This window comes from Muscardinus avellanarius (genome assembly GCF_963383645.1).
Source record: "Muscardinus avellanarius genome assembly, chromosome: 12".
NCBI lineage: Eukaryota > Metazoa > Chordata > Mammalia > Rodentia > Gliridae > Muscardinus > Muscardinus avellanarius.
This window is the reverse complement of record NC_137798.1, coordinates 71737767-71750942: the sequence shown is the minus strand read 5'-3', so window position 1 is coordinate 71750942 and position 13176 is coordinate 71737767. Positions and strand designations below refer to the sequence as shown.

The 13176-nt window shown below is 33.7% G+C and overlaps 1 protein-coding gene across 9 annotated transcripts in view; it reads right to left on the bottom strand.

The window, feature by feature from the left end:
* GPHN (gephyrin) overlaps window positions 1-13176 on the bottom strand; it is a gene marked incomplete at both ends in the record, with an annotated part of 546660 nt that overhangs the window by 143363 nt on the left and 390121 nt on the right. For 7 of the 9 annotated variants that reach the window (XM_080706872.1, XM_080706867.1, XM_080706866.1 and 4 more), the window contains one exon: window positions 5641-5683. In XM_080706872.1, coding sequence (XP_080562998.1) covers window positions 5641-5683 — 43 coding nt within the window. Of the gene's footprint in view, window positions 1-5640; window positions 5684-8068; window positions 8132-13176 lie in introns of all 9 variants that reach the window. The other 2 variants (XM_080706865.1, XM_080706868.1) reach the window with 1 other exon arrangement.

Genomic DNA, 13176 nt, shown 5'->3' with positions numbered 1-13176 from the left:
AAACTGGAGGACATTATGCTAAGTGAGATTAGTCAGTCACAAAATATAAGAAATAGGATTTTTTCCCTAATATGTGAAACCTAGAGAGAAATAGGTAACAGGAGGAACTCAACATGAAGAAGGAGATCCTATAGAGGAGCAAATAAGACGACCTAACTGAGGGGATAAGAGGGAGGAAGAGGGAAACTCTCTAAAGCACATGATGTACTTAAACAAACATATCAAAGTCAATCACTAAACCAAGCACAGGAAGGAGGGATGGGGAGGGAAGGGTGCAAGAACTGGGTAAGGGCTAATTGGGTGATGTGTGCATGTATGTCTCTACCATCTTTTATCCCATTAAGATGTATGACTACAATGCCTTAATACAAAAATTAAAAAATAAAGTTGAAAATGCTAAAAATTACTATTCTATTGTCTTTATTATACCAGAAAATTCTTCCCTTGAAAATAAAAATGGTAAATAACCTTTTTGCCCATTTTAGAAACTTTTAGAATGAGTATTCAGCTCTTAAATAGAAGTATCAAACAACAGTTTACATTCTAGGACTCTACAAAATGTTTGCCTTGCTATGTCCATCAATCCTATATGATTATATCATGATCTTTATACAGGTCAAATCGAGTCCTCATATTAAAAGATTTGCTTTAGACAAAAATTCAAAATCTCAAATATCCTGTCTTTAATTTTTCCTTTCCAAGAGTCTGACTCTGAGATTAAGATTTCTTGAAGATGCATTCTACCTTAATACAATAGGAATAAACTCATTTTTGTTATTAAAGATTGATTTGATAATATTTTCAAGGAATCAAGGGAAAGCTACCTCTTCCTTTGACAAAGTTCCAAAGTTACTCCTTCATTAGACAATTTAGATAAGCTCTATTAAGTTCTAATTTTTCTCCCTTCCACTGATACATTATGCTAGTACATTTTTACATACTTTTTTCTTAAAGTTGATGCTAGTTTTCTTATGTTGGCTACATTTTGGAAATGTTTTGGCTAAAGATTCAGTAAGTGAGCAAAAAAAAAAAAAAAAAAACAAGTAGAAGAAGGAATAGTAGGAGTAATCAAGAAGGATTAGTCACCTTGACTGGGAGAAATTCAAAGGTGTCACAAAAGAATCATACCTAAACTGACTCTAAAGAGATTAAATAAGAGTTTTAGAGTAAAACAGAGGAATAGATGGTTTAATAGTAGGAGAGAAAAGGGCATAAAGGAATAAAGGAAGGATGATTGTTGTATGGTAGCAAATGGCAAAGGAAGAAAAACATGGAGACAAAAATAGTCTATATAAGCTAGATACAGACACATGCCTGTAATTCTAGTACTTGGGAGACTGGGACAGAAGGATAACAGGTTTGAGGCCAATGTGTGGTAAGTCAGCAAGAACCGGTTTCAAAATAAAAATAAAATAGGGCTGGGAGTTTAACTCTGGGGTAGAAAACCCCTGGGTTCAATCCCTAGTATATATAAATGAGGAGGGTATTGTAGTTAAGAAGTTCAGAAGAATATCTCATGGTGCTTAAAGAGTTTTGGATGCGGCTATGGGCCTGAAGATGAGTTATTAAGTTGGTATTGGAAGGAAGACCATAAACTTAAACTAAACTATGAAGTTATGTGTTGAATGGGCTTCCTATATGTATCTAAGTGGTATCTAAGTGGCAAGAAGGCCATCTATGTGACTATTACATACTATGAGGAAAAAAAAAAGCCCAAAACCCTGGACCAGATGAGATTCAGGGTGGTATGTCTGTAGACTGGCACAAAAGCAGACACAGACCAATAGAGCAGAATAGAAGATTCAGAAACAAATCCACACACTTACAGCCAACTGATTTTTGACAAAGGGGCCAAAAATATATGCTGGAAAAAATCCTTTTCAAGGAATGATGTTGGCAAAACTGGTTATCCATATGCAGAAAAATGGAAATAAATCCCACTTTCTTACCAGGTGTAAGAGTCAATTCAAGATGGATCAAAGACCTGGGAATTAAGACTAAAGACTTTGCAGTTACTTGAACAGGGCATAGGACCTATACTCTCAAAATATAGGCATAACTAAACATTTCCTCAACAAGATCCCAAAGGCACAAGAAATTAAAATAAGGACTAATATGTGGAATTGTTTTAAACTGAAGAGATTCTGTCCAGCAAAGAAAACTATCAAGAACCTCAAAGAGCCAACAAAATGGGAGTTCTTTGCTGGCTATTCCACTGATTAAGGACTAATATCTAGAACATACAAAGAACTCAAGAAACTTACCACCAAAATACAAATAATCCAGTCAAATAAATGAGCAAGTAAACTAAATAAACACTTTGCAAAAGAAATACAAATAGCCAATAAATATATGAAAAAATATTCAACATCATTAGTATAGCAATCAGAGATGCAAATCAAAACTACCCTGAGATTTCACCTAGCCCCAATTAGAATGTCAATCATGAACCACAAAAACAATTATAGTTGCTGGCTATGATGTAGAGAAGTGGGAAATCTGATATATTGTTGGTGGGACTGCCAATTAGTGCAACTGCTTTGAACAATAGTGTGGATGGTCCTCAGAAGAATGGATATGAATCTATCATATGACTTAGCTATACCATTCCTGGGTATCTACAAAAGAACTGGAACTAGACTACCATCGTAATGCATGCATATCCATGTTTAACGATGCACAATTCATAATTGTCAAACTATGGAACCAGCAGAGATGTCCATCAACAAATAAATGGATTAGAAAATTATGGGATATATACACAACAGAATTCTACTCAGCCATAAAGAACAAAGTTATGTCATTTTCAGGGAAATGGATAAAACTGGAGAACATTAATGCTAATTAGCCAATCACAAAAAGTGAAAGGTTGGATGTTCTCCCTCATATGCAAAAGCTAGGGAGAAATTAGAACACAGAATGGATGCCAGACAAAGGAGGAAAAACCTTAGTGGACCTAACTGAGGGAGATGGGAGGTAGGAGAAAGATTTGAAGAGGGAACACTTCAATGGACATGATGTACATATATACAAACTTATCAAAGCCAATCACTGTGTTGAGCAAGGGAAGGTGGGGAGGGAGAGGGAGTGGGTGGGAATGGGAGAAGCCTCAAGTCCTCTGTGCATGTATGTCTCTATCAACATGAACTTCATCAAATTATATGATTTTAATGAAGAAAAATAAACACTGGAGCATAATGATGTTTATCCAAAGTGATGATGATGATAATAATAATAATAATAATAATAATAATAATTATTATTATTATTATTATTTTATAGTACTGGGGAATGGAACCCAGGGGCATTCTATCTCTGAGCTACACCCCCAGGCCTATTTTTTATTCTTTATTTTGAAACAAGGTCTCATTGAGTTGTAAAGGGCCTCCTTAAGTAGTAGCTGAGGCTGTCTGTGAACCATGAGCCTCCTGTCTGAGCCTCCCAAATGCTGGGATTACAAGTGTGCACCACCATGCCCAGCTCTAAAGTGATTATTAACCAACAAACCAGTAGCAGATTACCTGACTTGAAAAACAATTCTATCAAAATTCTATATGGTAGAAGTGAAAGAAGGTAAAAAAGAATCTGTTATTAGTAAAAAAAAAAACCCATTTTTTTCCTTAAGCACCTTAATCACTATTAGTGACTTTTCATCATTTCAGGATCTACAATAAGTGAAAATCATGTAATAATCCTTGTAAGATGTCATTTTAAAGTTCTGTTTATCTACCATTTTATTTTAGTGAACATTCAGTAATCACAGCTCTGGACCTTTCTCAAACTTAAGTCTTAATAAGGGACTATAGAACTTTAAATCTCATTAATAAAAGAGTATCCCTCAGATTCACATATCTGTCAAATGCTGTAGAACCTGTGAACCATATAAGCAAAACATAACTATTTGCATTCAATTGTTTTTATTTCTTTTTTCCCTTACTTGTTTTTAAATTTGTTTGCAGTTTCTGGGATCAAGCCCATGGCCTTACACATGGCAACAAGTGTTCTAACACAAAGCTACATTCCCATCCCTACAATTATTTTTTATGTAACTCTAATATAAACTCTTATGCAAACAACTGCAGTGTGCTTGACCAAGAGTTCTGAGCTAAGTTAAAAGATTTACATACAACACAGTGGGAAGAATTTACACTAAAATAAAATAACACACAGATTTTGAAGTTATCTTTTTTTTTTTTTTTGTGGTAACGGGAAAAGCAACCAGGGACACTTTATCTCCGAGCTACGTCCCCATCTCTATTTTCTTAATTCTATTTTGAAACAGGGTCTCGCTAGGTTGATGAAAGTCTGACTACTTTCTGTGGCTGTCCTCGAACCTGCGATCTGCCTGTCTCAGCCTCTCAAGTACTGGGATTAGAAGCATGTGCCATCATGATGGCATATTTTTGATGGTTAAATAATACTGAGCTTCTACTAGAAATATAAATAATCCCATTTACTAAAATCTCAGTGGTGTGAGTATCCAGTAGACCAATTTTAGTATGGCCCACCTGTTCTTCTCTTGAAAACGTTCAGGAAGAATATAGGAGCTATTAAGTGACAGAAAACAATAATAATGAAATTGACATTTTTATTCAGCACCTTTCTTTTAGGATCCCAAACTTTCAATGTGCAATCATTTCAAAGATGATGATAAGGAAAAAAACTATTTGTAGTTTCTTTTAAATAAATAGAAAAATGAATAAAACACAAAGTTAAGTGACTTTTAAGTTAATAAAATTAGTGATCAGATTAAAAATAAATAAGGAGGCTTCATCCTTGCTTCAGAGTAGTGCATTCTAAAACATGTTGCCTGCTGGGGACGGTGGCACAGGCCTGTAATCCCAGCCATTTGGAAGGATCTCAAGTTTAGGATTAGCCTGGGACATTTAGCAAAATCCCATCTCAAAAAATAGAAACAAAGGGCTGGGGATGTAGCTCCGTGGTAGAGTGCTTGCCTAGCATGTTTGAGGCCCTGAGTTATATCCTCAGCATTGAAAATAAATCAGAAAACCACAAAAATATTTCACCTACTGAAGGCAAATGTCTTTCAGAAATTCCTATCTACAGAATAATTATGATATTCCCTCCTAGCTATTATATATTCCTTTTTTTAAAATTAAGTTTCCTTTCATGGATTTACTTTATTTTCCAGGTAGTCTGTTTTCAAATAACATTTTGGCCATCAATCAATTAAAGGGAGTCTCATCTTAAAGTCACAGAGAAACTCATTTCTACCTTACTAAGAATACATCAAAGTCCTGCTGTCAGTTTTCTTTTTTTCTTTCTTTTTTGGTTGCAACTTATATTTATTCAAATGGGACTATCTACAATATTTACAAAAAGTATTTTTTTTATGAATCTAAAATATGTGAAATTCTTTTATAGTTATGTGAATATGGTAATGAGTAAAATAAAAATTTCTGATTTCATTGTGCTTAGCTTTTTTCAAAACAAAGTGAATGAAATATTTATTTATATATTGATACTAATATTTCTAGAAGGTAAAAACCAAATATTCATATTCTTGATATAAACATTCTTTATTATTCTTTATTCTTTCATCAAAATGTTTTAAATTCTACCTTCTATTGAACCACGTTTTCTAGTTCAGTAGCCTACCCAAAATGATGAAATACTTACTGGCTCTGAGAATGTTTTCCTTGCTGCTGCACCTGGACTGGACCTGCAAAGAGAGCATAAACTCAGTAATTGAGGGCTCCTAGCATGGATAGCCAGATATGCAAAATAAATGGGCAAGCTCCTGAGGTCTAGGAGCAAAGGTTTTATATCTCAGATGTTATAGCATGTTAGTAAAAATGCAACATTTGTTCCACATATATTTTAATTAATTTTTCCTTTACTTTAAAGATAGACTTCTAGAAAAAATACAATATTATAAACTGGACAGAAATAAAACCAAAGGCAATTGTTTTAGTCATGTGTATTTGAAATACGTTGGCTCTCCATACATGTGGGTGTCATATCCATAGATTCAACAAAGTATGGATTAGTAATATTAAAAAATCTGCACATATATTAAAGAACTGCATCTGTACTGTACAGTTTTTTCTTGTCAATATTATTTTATTTTATTTATTTATTTTTTGCCGGTTTGGGGATGGAACCCAGGGGCATTTGATCTCTGAGATACACCCCCTGCCCTATTTTTTTTTAAATTCTTTATTTTGAAACCAGGTCTTACTGAGTTGCAGAGGGCCTCACTAAGTAGCTGAGGCTGTCCGCGAACCACGATCCTCTGGTCTCAGCCTCCCGAATGCTGGGATTACAAGTGTGTGTGCCACCACACCCAGCACTGTCAATATTATTTTAAACAGTTTAACAATTATATATAACATTTATATTATATTAGGTATCCTAAGCAATCTAGATATGATTTAAAGTATATGGGAGGATTTGTATAGGTTATGTGTAAGGACTATGTCACTTACATAAGGACTTGAGTAGTTGTAGGTGTTGGTAATCACACGTGGTTCTGAAATAAATTTCCTATACCAAAGGATGGCAATATCTAAAAGATTCATGTTATTACATTTTTAGTTATGAATACAGACCCTTACTCTTAGGTCATTTAGCATATCTCTTGACTAGAATAATAATAAAATTCAACAAATAGATATAATCAAATATTCTATTATAGTTATTTCTAGTAAACATATATGTTAATGTGGCAAAATAAAGAAATTCTCATATATGGTGTGTACTTTTGTGATAACCTTTATAATTTCCTAATTATAATAGTATTTTATGATAATGATAGTGGTTATATAAGATGGTTCTAGTGGAAATTAATTAAATTGAACTCATTTATTTAATAGTTCTTAGTTGTATGCATAATTTACCAATCAGAAAGCCTTATCCCCTGATTTAAATATTCAGGTCAAAGTGGAACACTTTTTAAAGCTTTAAAAACTATTGTGTTCAAGGGTCATGTTGGATGGCATTAACATTGTTGTTAATTTCAGACACAACTGTATTTAAGTTCCACACCTCTTATTCCAACTCCACAGCAGCTTGCCCCAAATGGATATATACACAACAAATTAATTTCTATTGCTTAACACAATCTACTACTATATGAAACAACTTATGAAAGGAATGTTGTAACTTAGGGTGGTTATGGTTGTCCTTCCCTGAAAAAAACAATTGTTAATGTTTAAGAAAACAACAACAATAAAAAAGTTACAAACATACAGACAAGGGAGAAACAAAGAAATGAAAATTACACACATACACGTCAAAAAAACCCCCCAAACCCCCACAAATGTTAAAGCTATTCTCTTTTGGCCCAGATTGTCTAACTAGTTAAAAAAATACTAGGATAAAAAAATAATCTGAAAGATAACATTTTTATATTCTTTTACTTGGAAGTCAATTAAAGAACAATTCTGGACCAAATGGGAAAAAAAATTAATGAATTCTTAAAGAAAATACAGGAAAGACACAAGAATAAAAAAAGGAAAGGAAAAGAAAGAAAGAGAGGGGGAAGAGAGAGAAAGGGAGAGGGATCTGGAGAGAGAAAGAGAGAGAGAGAAAGAGAAAGAGAGAGAAAGAATATGAATGAATGAGAATCTAGATGATAGAAAAAAAGTATGGGCTTACAGAGGGGGACAGTATATAAATGGATAATGTTCTGCTACTTCTTATTGAAAATTCATACCAAGAGGGGAAGAATGACTAATGATCTTGCTGCAAAATAAATAAGCAAGTTGCCATACTATGGAATGAAAATAAGTGTAACTATTTCACTACAGCCTTAAAGGAGAAAGGAAACACACACTAAGAGACAAATTAATAGAAAAGCTTAATAAAGAGAGAAACTACATTTTACAAAGTGATTCAAAGAAAGAGAAATCTAAAAGTGTGAGAGAAAAATCTAAGAGAGAGAAGGAAAAGAGAGAGAAAATGTTGAAAGACAAAACAGAGTTCAAAGAATTCAAATGGAAGTCAAGAAAGTCTTCAACAAGATGTGAAACAGAAGGAGCCCAAATCCATAGCGCAAAGCAATGTTTGCGAATGGAAAGTAGCTCCTTTGATCAGTAATAGTTACTCTTAAGTCGAAGCCTCTATTCCTCCAGAGTTCATCTTTAAGCCCTTCCAATCTAGAGTGGAGCTAGTGTATGAATAGAAACAAGAGATTTACAATGAACAGAGCAGTTCAGATGAGTAGTTCAAATTGTCTCATAAAATGTTTCAACAGATTTATAAAATGTCTATTATATACATTAAGTAATGTATATAATGAAAATGATGGCAAAGAATTAGCTGTTTTTTTTACCAAAAAAGAAAGAAAATCCAATAAACAAAATACCCTCTCTTCTTCCCAAAGTGGTTTAAAAATTAGAAAACAAAACAATTTATAAAATGAATTTAATGAAGAAACTTCTGTTGCTTTCTGATGCTCCACTTTATTTTTTTAGAACTATATATTTCAAACAGATTTAGAAGAGACATTTGGATGACAAAAACAACCAAATTCTCTGATATGAACATTTATTAAGGTTTGTAATTTGCCAACAGTAGTATAACATGTTTTTATACTTATGTGATACTGGCTGTTAAGCAAGATTTGATGGAAATCACTCAAAAAATATTCTGGAGGTTGAATACAGAGATGCTTTACCATTGACTATACCTCTAGCTCTATTCAATTTATAAAAAAAATTTCAACACGGGGTTTTTTCTATGTTGTGGGCTAGACTTGAATCTCTGATCCTCCTGCCTCAGCCTCCCAAGTAGCTAAAATTACAGACTTGAGGGAAATCAATTTAAAAATAAATAATTATGACACTTTCTTTAGTGATACTAAGTATATATTTTTAAGTTGAGAAAAATAATTTAAAAAACTTTGTTTACTATTTATGCATGCAATGAATGATCCTCTCTCTTACAATAGGAAACTGGTAATATTTATAATATTTATTTAACTTTATAAATTCTCAATATAAAGATTTTAAACTAACTGAAAATATAATGGGATCTACTTGAATGGATAAAGTTGAGAAGCAACTATTACTCTTGTTCTCACATCTATGGACACAGGTCTGTATCAAGTTTACTGGTTTGTTGTTGTTTCTTTTATGTTACACTGGCTTTACTCAGTGGGAAAAAGAGAAAGTCTAAAAAATAAAATCAATTGGCATACTATAAAATTTGTCAAGAATTAAAATGAAGAACTGAATGAAGAGTATGGCATTAGGTTACCCACTACTTTATTCTAATGGGTCATGTTATCTTATGATAACATCTGACTGACTTTATGGTATTGACAAATACTTCCCTATTTGACTGGAATAAAAACTAAAATAACATGTAGAAACAATATTATGTTAAAGTTAATGGAGGAAGTAAAAAACATAAGAGACTTACTGAAAACATAGGTATTTATTAAAGATTGTTTTGAGACATCAAATAATTCATTTCAACATGTTTTTACATATAAGTTTTGCTGAAAATCACAATGTCCATTAAGAAATATAAGGGCATAAAACAAAAATAAAAGGAGGAAAGCACATAATAAATGGTAAGGAACAAAAGTGAAAATGCCTTAAAAAAGCTGAGAAAATTATAGCAAAAAACCACATTCTTTAGATACAGTTAGAGAAATCACTTACCTTATACTTAGGTCATAACAAGAATAGCACAGTGTTTTAAGTCAGCTCTTCATTATGGGAGGTACAATTGAAAGCCATAGGTTATAATAACATGAATTGCTACACAGAAATGAAGACTTTTTCAGCCCAACATGAAAAGCTAACTCTTATGGAAGAACATTTCAACTTATGTTTAATGAAACATGAAGAACGACTGAGGGTGTAAACATCAAAACACACTAAAACATATAAATTGCACACCAAAGAGAGACAGTCCAATCTCTCAGAACACAGATTTAATGTGATTATAATTTGTGACATGTAAGGGAAGGCACATCACTCTAATGGTGAAAGATGCATGCATAATGTATAATCATCCATTTACCTCCCCACCCCACACCCCACTCATACACACACAAGCCCACTACAGGAAAAGAATGTAGTGCCAAGCTGTTATGAAGAAAGCAGGACACACGGAAGCACAGCAGTGGCCATGTGATTTGAGAGGTGTTCTTCCCTTAAACCATCCCATCACCATGCTTATTTTAAAGAAGCCAGGAAAAGATCCCTTTTCAATGCTGCAGTAGCTACGAGCCCCCAGCTTGAAGCTAGTGTGTGGAATTTTGATCACCGTTCCCTGCGATGTCAGGGGCTCTCCAGTGGAAGCCAGATGTGTAACACCAGTTAGTGGAGGTACAAATGTGTGAATAACAAACACCCTTTTTCTTCTGTATATTACAGAAGTAAGGGAAGAGAGAAACAAATAAAATGAAACCCAAGTTAAGGATAGGTTCATAACAACATAAGGATATATAAATACTAAAATGAAGATTACATTTGATTGCTGGTTGACACAAGTCAGGTTTCACAAAGGCTGCCTCTATTTTGCTGCTCACCAGGATAATTTATATTCTTTTTCTTATAAATGCTATACAGTATGGCTTATATAAAAAATTTCTGAGCAGTTGGTCAGTTTATGTCAAAGTCAAGAACAAAAGAAGTCTTCTTTGAGGGACATTGAAAAAGCCCTTTATATTTTTAGCATGACTTTACTGGGCCATGAATCACATTTTAAATTAGAAATTAAATTCTGTATATCTGCTTATATATGTAATCTGAGAAGTCCTATGGTTTGGAAAGACACAATTTAAAATCTATTCTTTTATACTGTTAAAGTAAAACAAAAACAAAAACAAAAAACCAAAACAATAACCACAACAAAAGGGCTACCTATTTAGGAACTAAATTTTCCATGTACTTTCCTTACTCTCAATAAAACTTATTTAACATGGGCTACCCCTGTCAATAATAAGATCATACAAACTCATCAGAAAACATTTCAACTTTGCTTCTCTATTATTGATGACAGTAGTTAACTTCATCTAGTTTATTCTTTTTTGTATGATATAAATTTTAATTCATATGTGGAATCTCAATTTAGTTGGCAGATTTGTAACTGTCCAAAGATCATATAATTATATTATAGTCTTCTCTTCCTTATTTTATTTTTAAAAGGACAGAATAATTTGACCTTTCCTATAGCATGGCTTTAGTATTTGGGGTTGTAGGTCCTCCTTTAATCTTAGTTCACTCTTGGGAGAAATAAAGATTATTGTGGGCCTTAAAGGAGATTATACATGTACCACTTTTTTAAGCTAAAAAGATAAAACCAAATACCAGTCATTGTTATGATCAATGGGCATGTGTGAGGTAACTGTAATTGCATGCCCTCTGTATTATAATTTTCTTAACATCTCAAAATTAAGGCAAGCTCTTTTTTTTTGGTGGTACTAGAGATTAAACTCAGAGGCATTCTCCCTTTGAGCCACACCCCACCCGCCCTATTTTATTTTTTTTTTGAGACAGGGTCTCACTAGATTGATGAGAGTCTCACTACTTGTTGATGTTGTCCCCAAACCTGTGATCCTCCTGTCTCAACCTCAGAAGTCTGGGATTATAGGTATGTGCTACCATGTCCATCTCTTAGGGGAAAAATCCACATTTTGTAATAGACTTTTCAATAGGAATTGGCCAGAACTTTACAGAAATGTCATAGCCATATGGCCACATGTAGAAATGAAAGCCATGCAATCTAAGGCATGGGATAAAGTCTGAAGTAACTCATCTAGCTAATGCCTTGCATTCTTGAGCTTTTATTTATTTATTTTTGAAGTACTGGGGATTGATCCCAGGGGCATTCTACCTCCGAGTGCTACCCCAACCCTATTTTTTAATTCTTTATTTTGAAATATGGTCTCACTAAGTTGTGGAGGGCCTCACTAAGTAGCTGATCCTCCTGTCTCAGCCTCCCAAGTACTGGAATGATAGGCGTGTGCCACCACACCTAACTCATTTCTTGAGCTTTTAGACACTAGACAAGCTGTCTCTTTCTGGAATACCCTGTTTGTTTGTTTGTTTGTTTGTTTGTTTATTGCGGGTCTGGGGATAAAACCCGGGGCATTCTACCTCCAAGATACACGCTCCCCTATTTTTTATTCATTATTTTAAAAACAGGGTCTTACTAAGTTGTGGAGGGCTTCACTAAGTAGCTGAGGATGTCCACAAACTGCAATCCTCCGTTCTCAGCCTCCCAAATGCTGGGATTACAAGCGTATGCCACCATGCCCGACAACCTATGTATTTTCTGATCCAAGTTCTACTTGTTCTTAAGGACCTCAGCTTAGATTGTATCAGCTGCAAAAATTTTTTTCCCTAAGTTCCTCAATCAGAAATAGTATCTTCTTTATCTAAACTATCTTTTTAAAAAAAGTGTTGAGATATGATTTATTTACAATAAAACTCAATCTTTGTGTGTGTGTGTGTGTGTGTTTGTGTGTGTGTGTGTGTGTGAGATACTGGAGATTGAACCCAGAGACATTCTACCTCTGATCTACAACCCCAGCCCTATTTTTATGTTTTATTTTGAAACACTAAGTTTCAGAGGGCCTCACATGTTTGCTGATGCTGACTGTGAACCTGGGAGTCTCTTGTCTCAGCCTCCTAACATCTGGGTTTACAGGTGTGTGCCACCACAGTCAGCTAAACTCAATAATTTTAAATACAGTTTAATGGCTTTTAACAAATTTATGTGGCTATGAAGCCATCATCACAATCTAAGTTTAAGTTTCCCTAAATTTTTAAAGCATCACCTTTGGACCTCTAGTCGAGGATTTATCCTAGTCACTTACATTCCAAATAATTGATATGAGTCCCCAGATATACTGTAGGTTCTTGTAGGAAGAGGATTATAACTTTAATTCCCTTTATGTTTCCCACTATGTCAAATATAATGATTTATACAGAGTAAACATTTGCTAAATCTGAGTGTTTATTTGGCCATGATTGCTGTACTTTTTAATCCTAGCAAATTGGAATTTTTTTTGTGTAAGTATTTCATAGCTATTCCTATAGTAAGAAAAGCTATTTTGTGAACTTACAAAAGATTTTTTACTTATTGAGCCTGACCATATTGAGAGGTATAACATGAAATGCAAGTATATTATAACTAAGATATATCTGGTACTCTACAGATTGATCTCAAGAATGAAGAAAACAAGCTCCCTAG